General features: G+C 43.9%; 2 protein-coding genes across 3 annotated transcripts in view; one reads left to right on the forward strand and one right to left on the reverse strand.

The window, feature by feature from the left end:
* PARPBP (PARP1 binding protein) overlaps positions 1-23201 on the reverse strand; it is a 169611-nt gene that overhangs the window by 88873 nt on the left and 57537 nt on the right. The gene's annotated exons all lie outside the window — the stretch shown is intronic.
* The window catches only part of NUP37 (nucleoporin 37), a 153454-nt gene that overhangs the window by 64905 nt on the left and 65348 nt on the right, over positions 1-23201 (forward strand). For both annotated transcript variants that reach the window (XM_082256502.1, XM_082256501.1), the window contains exons 3-5: positions 3598-3722; positions 18022-18094; positions 20063-20157. In XM_082256502.1, coding sequence (XP_082112628.1) covers positions 3598-3722; positions 18022-18094; positions 20063-20157 — 293 coding nt within the window. The remainder of the gene's footprint in view (positions 1-3597; positions 3723-18021; positions 18095-20062; positions 20158-23201) is intronic.

The following is a 23201-nucleotide window of genomic DNA, read 5'->3' on the forward strand; positions in this document are numbered from 1 at the left end:
AAACAACCAGCCGGTTGGTCATAACGTGTGAGGCCCCTCTCAACGTGTTTCTATGTAACCAGCGTCATCTGGGGATGTGGAACCTCACACTGTTTGATGTTTATAAAATCTAGGCACTTTTTTTCACTATATACAGGTGCATCTCATAAAATTAGAATATCATCAGAAAGTTATGTTATTTCGGGAATTCAATTTAAGTGAAACTCCATATATTTTATATACACTGCTCAAAAAAAGTAAAGGAACACTTTTTAATCAGAGTATATCATGAAGTCAGTTACACTCCTGGGATATTGATCTGGTCAGTTAAGTAGCAGAGGGGGTTGTTATCAGTTTCAGCTGCTTTGGTGTTAATAAAATAACAACCGGGGCACTAGAGGGGCAACAATGGGGCGACCTCCAAAACAGAATGGTTTTACAGGTGGAGGCCACTGAAATTTTTTTCCCTACTAATCTTTTCTGATAGTTTTTCACTAGTTTTGTATTTGGCTTGGGTCAATGTACCGGTAGCATGAGGCGATACCTGGGCCCTATAGAGGTTGCACAGGCAGTCCATCTCCTCCAGAATTGCACATTATTACGTGCCATTGCCAGAAGGTTTGCTGTGTCTCCCACCACAGTCTCAGGAGCATGGAGCGGATTCCAGGAGACAGGCAGTTACTCTAGGAGAGCTGGACAGGGCCAAAGAATGTCCTTAACCCATCAGCAGGACCGGTATCTACTAGTTTGTGCTAGGAGGAACAGGATGAACACTACTAAATGACCTCCAGCAGGCCACCGGTGTGAATGTCTGACCAAACAATCAGAAATAGACTACCATTGAATGGCCCCCACGCTCGCCTGAGCTAAATTTAATAGAACGCCTCTGGGACATTATGTTTCGGTCCATCCGACGCCACCAGTCTGTTCAGGAGCTCAGCCCTCGTCCAGATTTGGGAGGAAATACCCCAAGACATCATCTGTCTCGTTAGGAGCATGCCTTGACGGTGTCAGGTATGCAAGTATGTGGGGGCCATACAATCTACTGAGTACCATTTTGAGTTGCTGTAATGAAATTTCAGTAAAATGGACAAGCCTGCTGCATCATTTTTCACTTTGATTTTCAGGGTGTCTTTGAATTCAGCCCTCTGTAGTTTGATCATTTTCATTTCCATCAAACGATGTGGCATCCTTTCATTCCTAACACACTACCCAGTCCATATCAGTATAGATATCCAGCGTTCTATTTATCCCTATTGAGATCTAATGTGTTTTCACAGTGTTCCTTTCCTTTTTTTGAGCAGTGTAGAGGCGTTTCACTCAGAGCGATGTACTTGAAGCATTTCTTTCTTTTAATTTTCATGATTATGGCTTACAGTTAGTGAAAACCCAAAATTCAGTATCTCAGAAAATTAGAATATGACATAAGACCAATAAAAAAAGGACTTTTAATACAGAAATGTTGGCTTACTGAAAAGTATGTCCATGTACAGTATAGTATGCACTTAATACTTGGTTGGGGCTCCTCTTGCATGAATTACTGCATCAATGCAGTGTGGCATGGAGGCGAAAGGCCTGTGGCACCGCTGAGTTTTTATGGAAGCCCAGGTTGCTTTTAATAGGGGCCTTCAGCTTGTCTGCGTTGTTGGGTCTGGTGTCTTCCTCTTGACAATACCACTCAGATTCTCTATGGGGTTTAGGTCAAGCAAGTTTTTTGGCCAATCAAGCACAGTGATACAATAATCATTAAACCAGGTATTGGTACTTTTGGCAGTGCGGGCAGGTGCCAAGTCCTGCTGAAAAACAAAATCAGCGTTTCCCTAAAGCTGATCAGCAGAGGAAAGAATGAAGTGCTTTTGAATTTCCTGGTAGAGGGCTGTGCTTACTTTGGACTTGATAAAACACAATGGACCAACACCAGCAGATGACATGGCTCCCCAAATCATCGCTGACTGGGGAAACTTCACACTTGACCTCATGCAACTTAGATTCTGTGCCTCTCCACTTTTCCTCCATAGTCTGGGACCTTGATTTCCAAATGAAATGCAAAATTTTCCACAGTCCATTAAAGCGGTAGTATACTAAAAAAACAAAAAAAAAACCCTGCAAGACAAAGGCATAATGAGCTAGCATGCATCGCATACTAGCTCATTATGAAAAACTTACCTTAGAACGAAGCCCTGACAGGGACCCCCGGACACCGCTGTGGGAGCTGACATGATCCCACGGCGTCTCTTCCGTGTTTGGCGGCTCTGGCGCTGTGAGTGGCCAGAGCCGCGATGACGCATGCGCGCGGGAGTCATTTTCCGGCACTTCCCGGCAAGGAAACTCTTCAGAGCACATGCGCCGCTTGCGTCAGCGGCTGCATGCAGCACAAATATCTCCTAAACCGTGCAGGTTTAGGAGATATTAATTGTACCTACAGGTAAGCCTTATTATAGGCTTACCTGTAGTTAAATGTCACAAAAAGCGGTATACTACCGCTTTAAGATTTGGGGAGCCATATCATCTGCTGGTGTTGGCCCACTGTTTTTTCTTCAAGTCCAAGTCAGTGCAGCCCTCTACCGGGAAATTCTATAGAGAAGTACTTCATGCTTCCCTTTGCTGACCAACTTTATGGAGAAGCTAATTTAATTTTCCAGCAGGACTTGGCATCTGCCCACACTGTAAAAAGTACCAATACGTGGTTTAATGATCATGTAACGCATCTATATAAAATATACGATTTCCACAGTTTGAATTGAATTGCTGAAATAAATTTACTTTTTGATGATATTCTAGGTGTGTGTGTGTGTGTATATATATATATATATATATATATATATATATATAATATAATATATATACACATGCATACATACATACACATATATGTGTATGTATATATATATATATATATATATATATATATATATGTGTATGTATGTGTATATATATATATATATATAATTTGTGTGTCTGTGTGTGTATGTATGTCCGCTATCTATCTCAAATCTTTAAGTCTGCCACCAGTAAGTTCTGCTAGGTGGGTGTTTAGATCTCTTTTGATGCTAAATTCAGGTGTATGGTACTAAAAGCTGCTCTGAGTTTGTCTAGCCTTCATGATTCATTGTTGTTCTTTAAACCTGGTGGCATTGTATGCAGTGTTAAACACTCAGTTGGACTGCTTTTAGACATCCCTGTCATAAGGACAGCAAAATGGCTGGGTGGTTATCACTGCCATATGGCAGCACCAATGTCTTCGGTTCAAATTCCAACCACGGCACTACCTGCATGGCTTTTGGATGTTCTTCCTGTGCCCGTGTGGGTATTCCGGTTTCCTCCCACACTCCAAAGACATGCTGGTAGGTTATTCGGCTCCTATCTAAAGTGGTCCTAATGTATGTATGAATGTGAGTTAGGGACCTTAGATGGTAATATTCTTGAGGAGAGGGACTGATGTGAATGTATAACATATGTAAAGCGTTGCATAAATTGACGGCGTTCTATCCTCCAGGAAATACATTTTATCAGTAAGCCAAAAATCCCATTTTGTCTCTATATTAAAACTGTGCTGTATTTCAGGAATATTTGTATGCAGCTGTCTATAACAAAAAATGTGTATCATTTGTAATACAGGAAGAAGATACCTCTGTAAATGGTATAGAGTTTAAGATTCTCAAAACATTTCACCATGAAGTGCGAGTGGATGCTATAGCCTGGAGTCCAGAAACTAAATATGATACATTAACTCCCATTTTAAGGTAAAATGTAAAGATTTATTACAAAAACCTATATAAAGCAGTTTTGTTTTCATTAAAATTGTTCTTTAAACTATTATGATTATTATTGTTATTATAATACAAGATTTATATAGCGCCAACCGTTTTTGCAGCAACAAATTCCACTTAGCCCCCGTTCACACTAAAGCGACCTGTGAGGCGACCTGGTCGCCTCACAGGTCGCCGCAGATCGCCTCCCATAGGGAAGCTGCGGACCCGTTCTAATAGGAGCGACACAAGTCGCTCCGACTTAGAAAAAGGGTCCGGAGCTTCTTTGGGGCGACCAGGAGGCGACCGCCATAGACTTCAATGTTATGAAGTCCGTGGCGGCCGCTCCGAGGTCGCCCCGGGAAGTAGCGTCGCGGTAGTGTGAACCGGCGCTTAAAGAGGAAGTAAACCCTCCTCAGGAAGTTGTACCTATAGGTAAGCCTATGATAAGGCTTACCTATAGGTACGGTAAATATCTCCTAAACATGTACGGTTTAGGAGATATTTACCTTTAATGCAGCCAGTGACGTCACTGGCGCATGCGCTCTGAAGGAACGGCTGATCGTGCCGTTCCTTCAGAGCCCCGTGTCGTGACCGTCGGCTCCCGCGCGCGTGCGCGGGAGTGACGTCACCGCGGCTCCGGCCAATCAGATGGCCGGATGCCGCGATCCCGGAAGACGGGCGACTGAACATGTCACCCATGAGACAGGTGAGCTGCGGCACTACGAGGCTTCGTTCTAAGGTAAGTATTTCATAATGAGCTAGTATGCAATGCTTACTAGCTCATTATGTCTTTCTCTTGCAGGTTGTAAAAAAAAAAAAAAAATTTGAACGAGTTTACAACCTCGAAATAGACTTCTCAGCTGTCACAATACTTCAGGAAAGTTGTTTATTTTCATAAAGTAAAGCAAAACCTATGAAACGGAACAAAACAGAAGGGTTTCACGCATCAAAAGGAGAAAGAGAGATGTTACGTGTCTTCAGAGTATAAGATGTTTTTTTCTTTTTCTCATCTCTGCTTGATCTGTGGATATACAGTGCATTGCGAAAGTATTCGGCCCCCTTGAACTTTTCGACCTTTTGCCATATTTCAGGCTTCAAACATAAAGATATAAAACTGTAATTTTTTTGTGAAGAATGAACAACAAGTGGGACACAATCATGAAGTGGAAGGAAATGTATTCGATATTATAAACTTTTTTAACAAATAAAAAACTGAAAAATTGGGCGTGCAAAATTATTCAGCCCCCTTAAGTTAATACTTTGTAGCGCCACCTTTTGCTGTGATTACAGCTGTAAGTCGCTTGGGGTATGTCTCTATCAGTTTTGCACATCGAGAGACTGAAATTTTTGCCCATTCCTCCTTGCAAAACAGCTCGAGCTCAGTGAGGTTGGATGGAGAGCGTTTGTGAACAGCAGTTTTCAGTTCTTTCCACAGATTCTCGCTTGGATTCAGGTCTGGACTTTGACTTGGCCATTCTAACACCTGGATATGTTTATTTGTGAACCATTCCATTGTAGATTTTGCTTTACGTTTTGGATCATTGTCTTGTTGGAAGACCAATCTCCGTCCTAGTCTCAGGTCTTTTGCAGACTCCATCAGGTTTTCTTCCAGAATGGTCCTGTGTTTGGCTCCATCCATCTTCCCATCAATTTTAACCATCTTCCCTGTCCCTGCTGATGAAAAGCAGGCCCAAACCATGATGCTGCCACCACCATGTTTGACAGTGGGGATGGTGTGTTCAGGGTGATGAGCTGTGTTGCTTTTACGCCAAACATAACGTTTTGCATTGTTGTCAAAAAGTTTGATTTTGGTTTCATCTGACCAGAGCACCTTCTTCCACTTGTTTGGTGTGTCTCCCACTTTTTATGGCTTTCTTCTTGCCACTCTTCCATAAAGGCCAGATTTGTGCAGTATACGACTGATTGTTGTCCTATGGACAGAGTCTCCCACCTCAGCTGTAGATCTCTGCAGTTCATCCAGAGTGATCATGGGCCTCTTGGTTGCATCTCTGATCAGTCTTCTCCTTGTAAGAGCTGAAAGTTTAGAGGGACGGCCAGGTCTTCGTAGATTTGCAGTGGCCTGTTACTTCTTCCATTTCAATATTATCGCTTGCACAGTGCTCCTTGGGATGTTTAAAGCTTGGGAAATCTTTTTGTATCCAAATCCAGCTTTAAACTTCTCCACAACAGTATCTCGGACCAGCCTGGTGTGTTCCTTGTTCTTCATGATGCTCTCTGCGCTTTAAACGGACCTCTGAGACTATCGCAGTGCGGGTGCATTTATACAGAGACTTGATTACACATAGGTGGATTCTATTTATCATCATTAGTCATTTAGGTCAACATTGGATCATTCAGAGATCCTCACTGAACTTCTGGAGAGAGTTTGCTTCACTGAAAGTAAAGGGGCTGAATAATTTTGCACGCCCAATTTTTCAGTTTTTTATTTGTTAACAAAGTTTGAAATATCCAATAAATTTCATTCCACTTCATGATTGTGTCCCACGTGTTGATTCTTCACAAAAAATTACAGTTTTATATCTTTGTTTGAAGCCTGAAATGTGGCAAAAGGTCGAAATGTTCAAGGGGGCCGAAATACTTTCGCAAGGCACTGTATATATTTCAGAGACTTATCATTTAAACTCTAAATCTCTAACAGCAAGAACATATATTTTATATCTAATTTCTGCAATCAGTTGTAGTTGTGCCTATTCACTGTTCAGTCAGCAGTTTGGGGTAGGTCATTAACCAAGCTGTACTGTTTAAATGAAGCCTGTACTAAGAAAAATACAAATCTACCGACATATATGAAGTGCATTTTTTAAATACTTGCTTATTTTCCCATGTTTTATGCCTTGTGTTATCCCTTTTTAAGACCCTGCAAGTACAAAACAATTCTGTTGATCTGCCAGAAATGGACTCATTTCCGAAATGCTCACTTCACCTCTTGAAAAAAAGAAAATAAATGCAACCATATTTGCAGCAAAAAAGGTGCATTCCATTATTTTTGTGCAAGTGAGCCTACAAAACTTTGAAACCATGAACAGTGGGTCGTGGGTACAGTGTATTGATGTAACGATATTACCGCTATCGCGGTATCGCGGTTGTTACCATGGCCCGATATCGTCGCGGTGGGTGCACGGTTGCAGGCGGCAGATCGGCCGCTCGTCTCGGAGTATTCTGACAGGTCTGTCTCGTCGGCTCCTGCTGTCTGTCACGGTCACTCACCACCTCTATGCTGCACTGCTACTGGCCGAGCCGAGGCGAGCGGCTGCCAGTTGGTTTGGAGCAGTGTGGGTGGGCGGGCTTGTCTGGCGGAGGCGGGGCCAGCGCACGCACGAGAGCGGCGGAGTCGGACTCGGCGGAGCAGCTTCCTTCCAGGCAGGCCAGGCACCACAGCGTGACAGCACAGCAAGAGCAAGACAGTCAGCACTGGATATTGTTTATGATTCAGGAGTAAGTAACATATCAGTACAGAGCTCTACTCGCAGTACAGTTCTCTTCCCTCTCACTACAAAGCCTCCCCCCAGTACAGAGCTCTTCCCTCAGCTTGCCCCCCCCCCCCCCACTAGAAAGCACTTCTCTCAACGTATACCCTCTTAAAAGCTCTTTCTACATTCCTCTCCCCTCCACCCATGTATGGAGCTCCTTCCCCAAACCTCCCCCTAGTACAGAGCTCTGCCAGGCGATTGGGCTGTGCTGCCATGCTGCAGGGCAGGAACTGCTCTATGTGGGCCAAGGAGAGGCATGCTGTCACTTGTAAACACAAAAGGCAGCACAGGCAGACAGCTTCTGTGTTTACAACAAGTGACAATGGTGAGCACAGGGCCAGTGTCAGAGGGGGCAGCATTGAGTACCACTGACTTCCAGCACAAAACAAGGCCTACTGACAGGAATGAAACTGCAGTCTCCCCTGTCAGTGAGGCACAAGGAGAAGGGAGCAGGTGAAGTGCTCAGCTTGCTCCACCCCCTACCCTACATAGGGATTCTGCCCTCAAGGCACATGCCCCTTTTGTCACCAGTAAAAAAGTAACTAAAAAATAAATGCCCCTTCTGATCCCATTCCTGATTCCCCTTCCCCAAACTGCTGGTCTACTGGTGGTCCACTTGAGATTCAAGTTTCACCTTGTTCACTATATTTCATAGTTAGTTACACAATTGCCTTTAGGCACCAAGTTCTGCATTGTGGAGAGGCATTCTGGAGAGGCAGCAGATATTTCCTTGGAAGGCCACAGAGGTTCAGAATGGCAGGGGAACAGTCAGTTCTTGCATATGCTTTGTTACCAATACCTATACAGTAAAATAAACCTGTTAAAGTAGTGTTGACTGGCAAAAGCAGAATAAATGTCGGTATTTTTAAGCTATTATCATTACAAACACTATTGTGAGCTATTTAACAATACCGTGAGCTTTTCCACAATATCGCAATAAATATCGTACCGTGAGGTCAATATCGAAATTGTATCGTACCGTGAGATTTTGATATCGTTACATCCCTAGTACAGTGCACAGGCTCCTGCAGACTATTCCTTGAGCTCCTTGTCCATACTGAGATATGGACTTTCAGGTACTGAGTAATCACCACACTTGTGTTCCATTGTACACAGTAGAAGAGGGGACTTGTAGTTCATTAATTCACAGATCTCTCATGTATATGTGTAAAATGGTCTAAAAGGTGGAGTTGGACTTTGTCTTATTGGGCTGATGGAACTTAGAATTTTTGTGCAGTGTTGTCAGCCCTGCCCAGATAGGTGTCTCTTGCTGAACTGTTCAAACGCTCTTCCTATCCTAGTCTCACACTTATTGTTCTGCAGTCCAGAATAAAAACTGGTAGGACTCCTTAAAATAACAAAGAATTGCACACAGGACAGATAAGAGTGTCCATGGTAATCATGACACAGGCCTGTAGCAGAGATTTCATCCAAGATTAGGTATACCATAGCAACCTTTCTCTAAAGCCCTCTTTTTATTAGCCAGTCCCTCCAAGCAACTTTGCTGTTGCTTTTATGTCAGTCTTCCAGACCATTGCTGTCTGGAAAAAACACTTGGCTGTAGATCCTAGCTACATCTGAAAGAATGCCTTGGTCTATAGTCGGACGTTTTGCCTATGGCCACACTACCATGTGAACAGCTTGGCGGACACACTTCATCAGATTTCCAGGACGGGTCTTCTCTCCATCCATGTGCACAAGATCCTTTGGTTTGAATGCTGATCGACAGATTTAATGCAAAAAGTAGCTTAAGCAGTGACCCTTTTGAAGGGCGTACACCTGTTTTGGTTCCTCCTTGGATAAGTACATGTCCCAAGGGTTCTTCTCAGTGGACTCATCTTGTGGGTTACCTGGGAGGGCTCCTGTTCTGTGACCAGTCCTCCCTGTCCCTTTCAGCCAACATTGTGCAGACTTTGCAGAACCTTGGGTGGATCCTCAGTCTGAGGAAGTTCATTGCTGGATCAGTCTCACAGATTGGAGTACCTGAGCATGACTGAAGACTTGACTCAGAATTTTCCTGCCGTGATACAAACTTCTGTCCATCCACTCTCATGCCTTCCAGTTTTTTTAGCCCAAAGGAAATTCTTTGATGTTTTGCCTGTATGAGTCTTGGGTCTAACAGTTTACTTCTTCAAAGCTGTGCTGTATGCTAAGTTTTAATGCTGCAAGTCAACATTCTCACAGCGTGGAAAAACAGACTCTGTCTTTTGAACCACAACAAAAAAAAAAAACAACCAAAAAGAAAGGGGCGCACCGACCTAGTGCATTGCCACTAAAAATGTTTATTAAAATAGTAAGATAAGCCTTATACTGTACTCCCAAACCAGATGTGAATATCGCACATAACATATTCAACATAGGGTCTCCGAGGTTGCCAGGGTACTACCCGATGCTGGATTGCATGCTGTGTACCGCATAAAAAAACTTGCTGTGGCTAGGCTGATGCGTTTCGAGGGCGAACCCTCTTCTTCAGAGCCAAAGGATGCTGCTGAACTCCACACTGGGTTGCCTGGGGACTAAATGGAAGCAAACTCCACCTCTTCTTGTTCCACCCCAGGAGGGGGGGCCAAAGGTCGGTGGGCGGGGGATGGACGATGTGTCCCCCCAGGGACAACATCGTCCACCCAATCACAAAGTAGAAACCCAGGTTGTGGCAGCAGTATTACAACATAACAGTCGTATAACACTCAATTTGGAAAAAACACACATACAGCAGAAAAATGCATAAAAAACATGAATAAGACAAAAACAAAATATTCATATATAATGTACCACCGAACCTGATACGTGTAGCCTACAAAGGACTGAGAACAAAATTTCACAAAATGACACTGTGTGCTTATGTAGGCTACACATATCCGGCTCGGTGGTGCATTATATATGACTATTTTGTTTTTGTCTTATTCATGTTTTTTATGCATTTTCCTGCTGTATGTGTTATGTGTGTTTTTTCCAAATTGAGTGTTATAAGACTCTTCTGTTGTAATACTGCTGCCACAACCTGGGCTGCTACTTGGTGATTGGGTGGATGATGTTGTCCCTGGGGGACACACCGTCCATCCACCGACCTTTGGCCCCCCTGGGGTGGAACAGGAAGAGGTGGAGTTTGCTTCCATTTAGTCCCCAGGCAGCCCAGTGTGGAGTTAAGCAGCATCCTTTGGCTCTGAGGAAGGGGGTTCTCTCTCAAAACGCATCAGCCTAGCCACATCGGTTTTTTATGCGGTACACAGCATGACATCCAGCATCACGTAGTACCCTGGCAACCTTGGAGATCCTATGTTGAATATGTTGTTATGTGCGATATTCACAAATGATTTGTGAGTATAATGCTTATCTTACTATTTTAATAAACATTTTTAGTGGTAATGCACTAGGTCGGTGCGCCCCTTTTTTTTTTTTTTTTGTTTTCCAGTTGTTTTCGGATATCTTTGGTCCTGAGGGGGTAGCAAGACCAGTAGTCATATCCATCTAAGCCGGTTGGAAGTATTCCTCTTTTCCCCCCATTGTTTTTTCACTCGAGCGCAGGAGGATTGTTTTGCATCTGTCTTTGGACCACCTCATGCGTCAGACCCCCAGTGTGCTGGAAAGTTCTCACAACGAACGCCAGGCTGGGACACAATCCTAAATGCCCTCTTGGTGCAGAAATGGTTGTCAGAGGAACTCTGCCTTCCCATCAGCATTCTGAAGCTCAGGACAATTTGGTTATGCTTTCAATGCTGCACTCTACAATTGCCAGGATGCCCAATGAGAATCCAGTCAGACAATGCCAAGGCTGTGGCCTTCATTAATGAGACACCAGATGTTGTACCATTCAAATAGAAGGTAGACTTTTTTTTTTTTCTTGGGCTTGTTCTAGTCCTGTCTACTGTCAACATTCCAGTCGTGGAAAATTGGCAAGTGGACTTTCAGTTGTGATTATCTTGATCCAGGCAAATGGGCTCTCCCATCTGGAAGTGTTTCAAGACCTTTGTCACAGGTGGGGGAACTGGTCATGGATATTCAGGTGTCCAGATTCAATAAAAAGGGAAACTCAGACCTTTGTAGTAAATGTTCTGGTGACCCCAAGAAATCTATTTAACCTGATTTGTGTTTTTTCTCCCATTCAGATTCTACCTTGTCTGTACTGCAGAAAATGGGAGGTATTTCATTGATTCTGATTACACTGAATTGGCCCAAGATGACCCTCGGACATCCTATAACTACTAGGAGACCTTCTGTGTGTCCTACCGGATTTTTTGTTTCTGTCCCAAGAAACAGTGTTACATCCTGTTTTTTGGGGTGCCGGTTTTAGGGCATGGCTGTTTGAGAGACAGGGGTCATCCCTATACTCTGGAAAGTCTACCATTGCACCAGGAAGACCTGTTTTGCTTGGTACAAGTTAAGGGATTGTCATCCTTGAAAGTACCCACTGTGACGTATTGGGTGCTTCCTCCAATCTGGTGTGAACCAGTCTGGCATTGAGAACCATCAAAGAACCAATCCTGGCCTTGGCAGTTTAGTTTAATTTTAGAGAGCCTTTCACTCTCTGCTTAACCACTTTACCTGTGAAAAGAGTGGAATAAATTGCGCTCAACACTTAACACAACCAAAAAGTGCTTGTGTGCATAAATATGTGAATAAATGGTTATAAATAAATAAATATATATACAAAATCCTAAATGTGAAAGGTCCTTGGTAAATAAATATCAACAGTCTTTAAAGTGCCCAGTGCAATACAGATCTCTCAGCAATGACTGAAAATCACTCCAACTTCAAGTGAGGGACCTCCACCTTAAGAAACTTTTCTCCACCCAGTGCTCGGGGTAAATACTTCTTACCAAAGCTGATGGACCCCTTAATTACAGGGGGTCTAAAACAGCGTAGATGGTCCACAAATGCCTCCAAGCTATCCTTCAGGTCCCTTGATATAAGACTCAGCTCGCATAAGGAACTCCAAGTATTTCAGGATATTTGTGGGGAGAAAGATAAGGAAACTCCGATAGTGTAGTATGTTCTGGTAATTAGGGTTTATTAATGAAATTGCACTTACTCAAAACATTAGAATCAAATGCCTTCATGCAGTAAATGCAGCATGGGTTCGGTGTACGGGACGCTCCTAAGCTTCTGCGTATCACCAACCCGGAACTCCACGGTCTCACGTTCCCGACGCACGTTTCGTCAGACGCGCTGACGTCATCAGGGCATCAGATGATCCCCTGATGACGTCAGCGCGTCTGACGAAACGTGCGTCGGGAACGTGAGACCGTGGAGTTCCGGGTTGGTGATACGCAGAAGCTTAGGAGCGTCCCGTACACCGAACCCATGCTGCATTTACTGCATGAAGGCATTTGATTCTAATGTTTTGAGTAAGTGCAATTTCATTAATAAACCCTAATTACCAGAACATACTACACTATCGGAGTTTCCTTATCTTTCTCCCCACAAATATCCTGAAATACTTGGAGTTCCTTATGCGAGCTGAGTCTTATATCAAGGGACCTGAAGGATAGCTTGGAGGCATTTGTGGACCATCTACGCTGTTTTAGACCCCCTGTAATTAAGGGGTCCATCAGCTTTGGTAAGAAGTATTTACCCCGAGCACTGGGTGGAGAAAAGTTTCTTAAGGTGGAGGTCCCTCACTTGAAGTTGGAGTGATTTTCAGTCATTGCTGAGAGATCTGTATTGCACTGGGCACTTTAAAGACTGTTGATATTTATTTACCAAGGACCTTTCACATTTAGGATTTTGTATATATATTTATTTATTTATAACCATTTATTCACATATTTATGCACACAAGCACTTTTTGGTTGTGTTAAGTGTTGAGCGCAATTTATTCCACTCTTTTCACATTTATGCGTTTTATACGTTTTTATTGCAGCTTGCACTATGGAAGCAATTCCTCTTATATATATTTAATTAATTTATGACAATTTGATTGATTAATTTAGTATCGAATATCACCAATTTTGCGCAGTTTCTTTTGGGCCACCAAAATTCTTTTCATTTAACCACTTTACCGCTGAGTACCGTAGTACTACTGCGGCAAAGTGGCTCGTTATCGTCTGACGACGTAGTACTACGTCGTCAGACACTCCCCTTGTGGGCGGCGCGCTCCCACTGTTTTCAGTCACAGCGGGAGTCGGGCCAGGGGAGGAGCAGCGGCGATCGCCTCTGCTCTTCCCCGATCGTCGGGGATCTAGTGTGGAGATCCGCCTGCTTGTGTAAACACAAGCGAGCGGATCTCCCAAGTGACAGGCAGGGTCAGATTGCAGGGTTCAGCATAGCTGAACCCTGGATCTGTCCTTGTGTCACACAGTCCCCTCCCCCCCCCACACGTCAGTAAGCACCAGGCATACATTAACCCCTCCCTCTCCAATAAAATTAACCCCTTCCCTGCCAGTGTCATTTTTACAGTAACAGTGCATATATATAGCACTGATTACTGCAGTAATGTCACTGGTACCCCCAAAAGTGTCAAAAATGTCAGTCAAGGGTCCGATCTGTCCGCCGCAATGTCGCAGTCCCGCAAAAAAAAATCGCAGATCGCCGCCATTACGCGTTAAAAAAAAAACACCAAAAATGACAGAAATCTTTCCCTTTGTTAGTAAACGCAATAACTTTTGCGCAAACCAATCAAAATACGCTTATTGTGAATTTTTTTTACCAAACATAGGTAGCAGAAAACAAATTGGCCAAAAATTTAAAAAAAATTTGATTTTTACATTTTTTTGGGGGGAATTTCATATAAAAAAAAATGTGAAAAATATTGTTGTTTTTTCAAAATTTACGCTCTTTTTTTGTTTATAGCGCAAAAAGTAAAAATCGCACAGGTGATCAAATACCACCAAAAGAAAGCTCTATTTGTGGGGAAAAAAAGACGTAAATTTCGTTTGGATATGGCGTCGCACGACCGCGCAATTGTCAGTTAAATTTGCACAGCGCCGAATCGCAAAAAGTGGCCCAGACGTAAGACAGCAAAATCCTCTAGTGGTAAAGTGGTTAAAGACATTGTTCAGGGTGTTGCACAACTTTTTTCTCATATGCTGTTTTCTTGATTCTTTAATCTGGTTTTCTTGGCTCTTCCCAAGCTGCCTTTTTAACCTATTAGGATATATTTCTTTGTCTGACCTCACTCGCAAGGTAGTCTTCCTTCTTGTTGCTATCAGGCATCTATTTCTCAGATTTGCAAGGCTACCACCTGGGCTTCTGTACACACATTTTAAAGTTTTACCAGGTGGATGTTCAGGCCTCTGCTGATGCCAGTTTCAGTGGTAAGGTACTATAAGCTGCTCTTAGTCTTTTGAGCCTTTCTTTACCTGTTTGTTATGTGGGGCTGTTGCTATTGTTTTCTGTGTTGCCCACCACTAATTTGGGCTGCTTTCAGATGTGCAACTAAGAAGAAAAGATTTTTTCTTACCAGTACTGACAGCAGATGGCAGCAACATGGCTCAAAAAAGTTGGGACAGGGTCATGTTTACCATGGTGTGATATCCCCTCTTCTTGTAAACCCTATAACAAAAAAAGTAAAAAAAAAAAACCTGCAAGACAAAGGCATAATGAGCTAGTATGCATCGCATACTAGCCCATTATGTGTAACTTACCTTAAAACGAAGTCCCGACACGGACCCCCGGACATCGCTGCGGGCGCTGCCATGATCCCTCGTCGTCTCTTCCGGGTTCGGCGGCTCCGGCGCGCTGATTGGCCGAAAGAGACGGCTCCGGCGCGATGATTGGCCGGAGCCGCGATGACGTCACTCCCGCGCATGCGCGCGGGAGTGATGTTTCCGGCAAGCTCCCGGCAACTTAATTGAAGGTCCCCCCGGACCTTCAGAGCGCATGCACCGCTCGCGCGAGCGGCTGCATGCACTGTAAATATCTCTTAAACCGTGCCGGTTTAGGAGATATTATTTGTACCTACAGGTAAGCCTTATTATAGGCTTACCTGTAGGTAAAAGTGTCAAAAAGCGGGATACTACCGCTTTAACAACATTCTGTAAACCTCTGGGAACCAAGGAGACCAGTTGCTGGAGATTCATTTTGTCCCATTCTTACCCCAGTATATACTGCTCTAAAACCTTCTTTGGAATTTGGGGTTGTACACCCCAGATTGTGGGTTAAATCAGTAAACAAAACAAGTGTGGCGCTAAATCCCAATATTAAGTTATAAGGTGTCATAGTTATATACTATGCAGTGACAATACTCCAAATAAGTGACTTTACTCAATGCAATCCAATGTGCTCTACCATGGTGCAAATTGGCAGCTCACCTAAAAATTAAATATAAAGTGATTCTAATGAATCAATATTATCTCCATCCTAGATGTAGCTCTCTGTAGTTTGCCAATATATCTTTCAATCAGCAATCACATAGAAAGAATAAAATTCCATAAAGTGTATTACTTTTTGAAAATAGTATCACTTAAATTAAAAATGAACATCTCTTGGATTGAAATGTCTCTGTGCCCCACATTCTGGCCTTCCTACAATCAGAACTTGGCCTTAAGCTCTCTGACAAGACAGGTCTTGGCCTTGCCGTTCCCTTTCAAAGAACTCTGAATTCACTCTCCCTTTTTAAAAACTTTTCTTCAAAGCTTGGAGAACCCTTTGCTTTCTTGGGATCTAAACTTGATTCTCTCTGTCCTGCAAAAAACACCCTTTGAACCCATAAGAGATATTCCTTTTGAAGAGCTATCCTGCAAATCTGCCTTTTTGGTTGCTATTACTGTCAGATGTGTTTCTGAGTTAGTGGCCCTCTCCTGAAAAGGAACTGTTCCTCATACTCCTCACATAAAAAAGGTCTTGCGCCCAAGACTATCCTTTCTTCCTAAAGTGATATCAGTCTTAAACCTCAATGAGAACGTAGACCTACTGTCCTGCTCCTAAGCATCTTAAAAGAGCAGTATGGGAATTAAAAAAAAAAAAAAAATGTATTCTCACCTAGGTGAATGCAGCATTGGTCCGATTCTGCACCTGTCCCCCGCTGCTTCAATGACCAGAAGAGTACCAAGCAATAAAAAAAAAACGCCGATCACTCCGTTTTCGGTCTTCAGTGAGCAGAGAGCCAGTGACTGTCACTGACCAGCTCTCTGCTCTGCCCCTCCAGCGCTCACTGGAGTGCCGGGGTGTACAATGGACGGACATTAAAGTCAGAATCACTCTGGATCCTAGAGCAGCCAAGTGATGTCAGCCGATAGCGGACTTTGGCCTGCTTTCGGCTGAATACAGGTCACAGGAGTGCAGAACTAAGTGCACTCCTGTGACCCCAGAAGAAAGAGGGCCAAAAGAGCTTAGGCCCTACTTCTCCTTTTAAGGAAATCTCTCCATCACCTGGACCTAGTCAGACCCATTAGAGTCTACCTCAAGACTAGAGCTTTGATCATACAGATGGATTCCCTATTTGTCTTGTTCATAGGACCTCACAAGGAACACTCTAGTTCCAAGTATACCATCGTGAGATTACTGGAGTTTACACCTTAAAACACAAATTTCCTCCTGTGCTTTTATATGCCTATTACACCAGATCAGTGGGAGTTACCTAGGCATTTGGACACCAGGCCTTAATAGCTCAGCTGTGTAAGGCCACCACCTGGTCCTCTGTTCATACCTTCTCAGGGTTCTACCAGGTGGATGTCCAATCCTCTGCGGATGCAGCTTTTGGCTGCAAGGTTTATGCAGCAGCACTGTCAAGTTGGATCCTTTCTGACCCTTGTTGTTAGGCCTCTTAGCACAATCATATTTGCCTAGTTGTTGTCCACCCTTCTCATTCATTGCTTGAGGATGTCTCGGGGTTAATGAAAACGTTGCTTGTGTCCTGTACTGTACAATTAAAACAATTAAAAATACATTTTGACTTACCTGCAAATTCCATAACTTGGAGTACTGTACAGAACTATTTTGGTGGCAAGCAATGTAGAGTGACCGAGGACTCAGGGTGGGGTAGGGTTATAGGGGAGACCCCCGGGGGGGCATGTCCTCAAAAGCTTTTTCCAATCAACTGAACTACGAGCCTATATTCCAGGGTCTATGAATACTTTGCCTGTGGACTGTACTATACTCCAGGATATGAAATTTACAGGCAACTCAAAATCCTTACTTTATCTTTTCATGTTGTTTTACTTCTCAAACAGATATGACAAACACCTTTGATTGTATTTTTTCAGATCAAAATTTATCAAGTAAGAAAAGTTTACAATTAGGCCCCTTTCACACAGGGCGAATCCGTTTGATAAACTCCACTTGCTCACCAGGGATCGCTCCGCTGATCCCCGCTGAGCAGGCAGATGACAGGCATGTCTCTGCTTACTGTGCAGGGATGAACCTGTCAGAGTCCTGTTCTCCTCTATGGGGAGATCGGATTGAAAGGGACCGCCTGTCTGTTTTCATCCTATCCTATCTGTTATACCCAGACAAATGGGGAATAGGTCCACCACAAGTCTAGATTTGGCAGGCAGGATCGGATCGGATAGGATAACAGCGGGTGTCAACGGACATGTGTCCGCTGACATCTGCCGCTCCATAGGTGTGAATGGATTGTCTGATCAGGTCGTCTTAAAAACTGACAGGTGGAACTGATCGGACATCCCATGTAAAAAGGGCCTTAGGGTTTTCAAACACTTTAAGGGCTCATTCGCATCAATTACTTTTTGTGATGCTCTGGAACACTCCATCTACAGATATAAAAATGGGGCAGCTTTCACTGTGGTGGACTGCAAAACACTACACTTTACAACTTTGGGTCTTTTTGAATCATAGCTTTCAACACAAAATGAAGCCTACAATAAGGTTTAGAGTACTAAATGTGTTTCTTTTCAAACTAGTTTTTGCACAGCTGCTGGAGATAAAACGTTAAGAGTATTCACATCTGACTTTCATGAACAGAATAAGTGCCAGGTAAGACTCAGACTTTATAGTGTCCATGTAGTTGTTGTTGCCATTAAACCTGTTTCTCTATAAAATACCAAACATTTAAATAAAATTGGCAGGTCAATCAACTGTGAATGCCTCCCTTTAGAGGTTGCTGAGCTTTATATGATGTATAAAAACTGCAGATCCTAGTTTACAATAAACCTATTTATTCTGGGTTTATTCCGATTTTCAATACACTTTAGCAAATTGGAGCATATGCAATTCATGCCAGAACTGCTATGCATTCAAGTCTGGTATTATATGGAAAATCATTATAGAATTAACTATTAAATGTATCAGTATATTTTTGTTGGTAAGCCATGTATAGTAATCTATCAAAAGCATCCAACTGCACCGTGTTTAAAGTGGTTCTAAAATGTATTCTATGCATGAAGATACAAACCCCCCCCCCAGTCCTTACCTGAGCTCCCTCTGATGCAGCAGTGTTCACAATACAATACATTTTAGCTACATTTTATGAGGAAAGATTTATTTTTCAAAAACAAAGAAAAACGTGGGTTTTTTTAAAAAAATAAATTTAGCAAAAAATAAAAAACCCAGTGGTTATTAAATACCACCAAAATACAGCTCTAGTTGTGTGAACAAAATTATAAAAATTTTGTTTGGGTAAAGTGTTGCATGAGCGTGCAATTGCCATTCAAGTTGTGACAGCAACTGTAAACTGTAACAACTATAAACCCATTTTACCACTTGCTGACCGCCGCAAGTACATATACTGCGGCGGTCAGCCCCTCACAGGCAAAGTGACGTACCGGTACCTCACTAGCCTGTGAGGCTCTGGGGAGCGAGCGAGCGCCGCCGGAGGCGCGATCCCGGACCCCCCGCGCGTGCGAGCGGCGGACCCGATGTCCGCCGCTCACTCACGATCGTCCGTGACAGCGGGAGAAAAGCAGGCGGCTGATGTAAACAAGCCGCCTGTCATTCTCCCCTGTGTAGGAACAGTGATCATACGGTTCTACTATGTAGGATCATTGTTCCTACACCTCAAGCCACAGCCAATCAGTTAGAATCACGCCCCTAGGGACACACACCACCCTTCCCTCTCAAAAAAAAAGTTAACCCCTTCACTACCAGTGTCATTTTACAGTAACAGTGCATATGTATAGCACTGATTACTGTAGTAATGTCACTGGTAACCCCCAAAAGTGTCAAAAATGTCAGTCAAGGGTCCGATCTGTCCGCCCCAATGTCGCAGTACCGCAAAAAAATCGCAGATCGCCGCCATTACGCGTTAAAAAAAACACCAAAAATGACAAAAATCTTTCCCTTTGTTAGTAAACGCGATAACTTTTGCGCAAACCAATCAAAATACGCTTTTTGCGATTTTTTTTTTTTTTTTTTTTTTACCAAACATATGTAGCATAAAACAAATTGGCCGAAAATTTTAAAAAATTTTGATTTTTACATTTTTTTTTTTTTGGGAACTTCATATTAAAAAATGTGAAAAATATTGTTATTTTTGCAAAATTGATGCTCTTTTTTTGTTTATAGCGCATGATCAAAAAATCGCACAGGTGATCAAATACCACCAAAAGAAAGCTCTGTTTGTGGGAAAAAAAGGACATCAAATTTGTTTAGGTACAGCGTCGCATGACCGCGCAGTTGTCCGTTAAAGTCACGCAGTGCCGAATCGCAAAATACCCCCTGGTCAGGAAGGGGGTAAAATCTTCCGGGGCTTAAGTGATTAATAAATGCAAAGAACAAAGTTGACCATGCAAACTGCAATAATCCTTCGCAACCAATCACATTTTATTTTAATGAAGTCACTAAAACATAAATTCTGACTGGTATATAGATATATGCACATTGTATTGTGTTTGCTTGCCTTTTAGTGTATAAAACAAATTCCCATTAGCCACATGATATGTACAAAATCATACAACCTTCATATTTTTTACATGCATTTATTTTATTTATTTTTTTATTTGAAAGGTCATAGATGGTCACTCTAGCTATATCAATGATGTCGTTTTCTGTTCTTGCGAAGGAAATGATATTGCAAGTGTCAGTGATGACCACACATGCAGGTAAGACATTTATGAGTCCAAAATGTTGTGCTGTTTAAACTTGCCGACCGCCCTATGTGCAGGATTACGTACATATATGGGATCCCGCATTTCCAGGTAGCAGGTGCGAATATGTGCTGCCGGCAGCTCGCTTTCACTGTGATTATACTCAGTGGGTACCGCAGACTCTATGTTCGCGGGCACCAACTGATTGTTACACAGGCAGAACTGCAGTCTGCCTATGTAAACAAGGCAGATTGCTGTTCTGTCAGTACAGAAAGCATAGTTCCTGTGTTCCTGCAAAGCAGGGACATTGATCCATGCCTTTCCCTAGTAAAAGCACCTCCCACACAGTACACACACACTGGCTAGGCACCAGTGGCGGCTGGTGCTCAAAATTTTTGGGGGGCGCAAACAGAAAAAATATACCGTGTCGCAGTGTTCCTCTTGGCGGACAGCCCCCATTTAGATAGCGAGTGGTTCTGTCTGGATTGGTGCCCGCCTGCTTAGTGGTATGGTGAATAGCTGTCCCCCTTCTCCCCCTGGAGGGTTTTGGGGTGGAGGTGGTCCCCTCCTTGGAATGGTCGGACCCCTGGGTTCCCCTCCTTCCCGTCAGGCACCCTCCTTTTATCTGTCCCCCATCCTACCCCCCCTCAACTTATGCTGAGGCTGTGTGGGTGGTCTGGCCCACCTCCTGGGGTGGGGGCAGGACGCTATGCTGGCAATAGGGGCTGGAGGGTGCGCTACCCATGACCGGACGATCCGCTGTGCGGGGGGGGGGGGCTGTACCTGATGGGGGATCCTGCCAGGGCCTGTCCGTCCTGCCTGGGCCTGTCCTTGAGAACTAGGGATCCCTCCTGGGAGCCTTGTGGGGCCGCCATTTTGATGTAGCCTGTGTGTTTCTATGCACAGCGGCCATGTTTGTGTAGTCTGGTGGCCATTTTGCTGTGGTTTGCTATTTATAATAGCGGCGACCATGACAGTGGAGCCCTCTGGGCAGCTATTTTGGTGGTGAGAGCCCCTCTTTATCCCCTGGTGCGGACTCCTGGATCTTTTCACGTCCTGATAACCGCACTTGGAGTGCAGATTATCCTGGTGGCTGCAGGTGCCTGTTTCTGCTGGGTTGTGAGTCTGGCGGGGTTCTCTCCCTCTCTGCTGAGGATCGCTTTGTGCCTGGCTACCAGGTGGTGCTGCCAGTGCGGTGGGCGGGGGTTGTCCCTTTTGCAGTGTTTTATACTTTTTTGCGGGGTTCCCCTGTAGACTCATTGAGCCTTTGGAGGCCACATCTCCCCACCTCATCCCCTCTCTGAGGCTGCGGGGCCCCCCGGGCCCCAACCATCCATTGATGCACTGACGGCGGTCCTGGAATCCTTTGTGTCTCGGGTGGAGGAGGATTTTGGGCAAAGGGCTAGCAAAAAGCACCCCCCGCCTTTCCCTGTCTCATAAGATCCTGAATCTGATTCGACTGCGGCGAACGTGGGTCACTGTGCTGGGTCTTCGACCATACGCCCGGAATCCTCGGATAGTGAGGATGATTACTTCACATCTGCAACCGTGCACAAAAAGGCGCTGGTTGAAGCACTGATTGTATCTGTGTGTGAGACCTTGAAGATGGAGGACGCAGCTGTGACGGAGGCGCAGGTTCCCTTTGGCACTCACAAGCCATCTAGAGCAGCAAAGGTGTTTCCTTTCCCGGCCTATTCTGACAGAATTGTCGCTAAAGAGTGGGGACGACCAGTGTCCCCTTGGGGTCCCTAAGCGATTTACTAGGAGTTACCCCTATGAGGAGTCCCTTATTAGGAAGTGGACTGTTCCACCGGTGGTGGACCCTCCGGTTTCCAGATTAAACAAGGCAACCATGATTCCGGTTGAAGAGTCCCTGGCCTTTAACCACTTAAGCCCCGGAGGATTTGGCTGCTCAAAGACCAGGGCCTTTTTTGCGATTCGGCACTACTTGAATTTAACGGACAATTGCGCAGTCGTGCGACGCTGTACCCAAATGAAATTGATGTCCTTTTTTTCCCACAAACAGAGCTTTCTTTTGGTGGTATTTGATCACCTGTACGATTTTTACTTTTTGCGCTATAAACAAAAAAAGAGCGACAATTTTGAAAAAATAACAATAATTTTCACATTCTTTTATATGACATACCCCCCAAAAAAATGTAAAAATCAAAATTTTTTACAATTTTAGGCCAATTTGTTTTCTGCTACATATTTTTGGTGAAAAAAATCGCAATAAGCGTATTTTGATTGGTTTGCACAAAAGTTATTGCATTTACTAACTACGGGAAAGATTTATGTCTTTTTTTTTTTTTTTTTTTAGCTAGTAATGGCGGCGATCTGCAATTTACAGTAATCAGTGCTATAAATATGAACTGTTACTGTAAAAATGACACTGGCAGGGAAGGGGTTAACTTTATTGGTGATCAGTGGGTTAAATGTATCCCTAGGGGTGTGATTCTAACTGTTGGTGGGCGTGGCTTGTGATGTAACCACAGAGACCTACAATCCTACATAGCAGGATCGTATGATCTTTGCAGTTACACCAGGGAGAATGACAGGTGGCTTTGTTTATATTAGCCGTCTGCCTTTCTCCCTCTCCAGCGGGAGATTGCGAGTGGCCGGCGGACGTTGGAGCCGCCGGTCACTCGAGCTGGGATGCTGGTGACCGAGCGGGGGTGGGAGTGCGCCTCCGGCGGCGCGCGCTCGCCCCCTAGAGTTTTGTGGACGAGCGATGTAGTACTACGTTGCTTTGCCCAGTAGGGGCTGAATGCTGCAGTAAATATGCATACATGGTGACCCTGGGAGTCTTCACCTCCACCAATATGCTATCCTGAGGACACTTTTTGGAAGCCATCTCAGGGACAAGGTCTCTATGCTCACCATTAAAGAGGCAGGATCTTTTAAGGAACGCCAATTCCTGGACAGCGTTGGAATCTATACGTCCATCTCTAACCCTTCATTTAAGCGAGTGTTGATGTGACATCTGGTAAGAGTCCATTCAAATTTTTTTTGATGAACGGGGTGACGGATTGTTAGTCTGAAGATTCCTTGCTGTTTTC

The sequence above is a fragment of the Pelophylax lessonae genome (assembly GCF_965119305.1).
Source record: "Pelophylax lessonae genome assembly, chromosome: 4".
Taxonomy (NCBI): domain Eukaryota; kingdom Metazoa; phylum Chordata; class Amphibia; order Anura; family Ranidae; genus Pelophylax; species Pelophylax lessonae.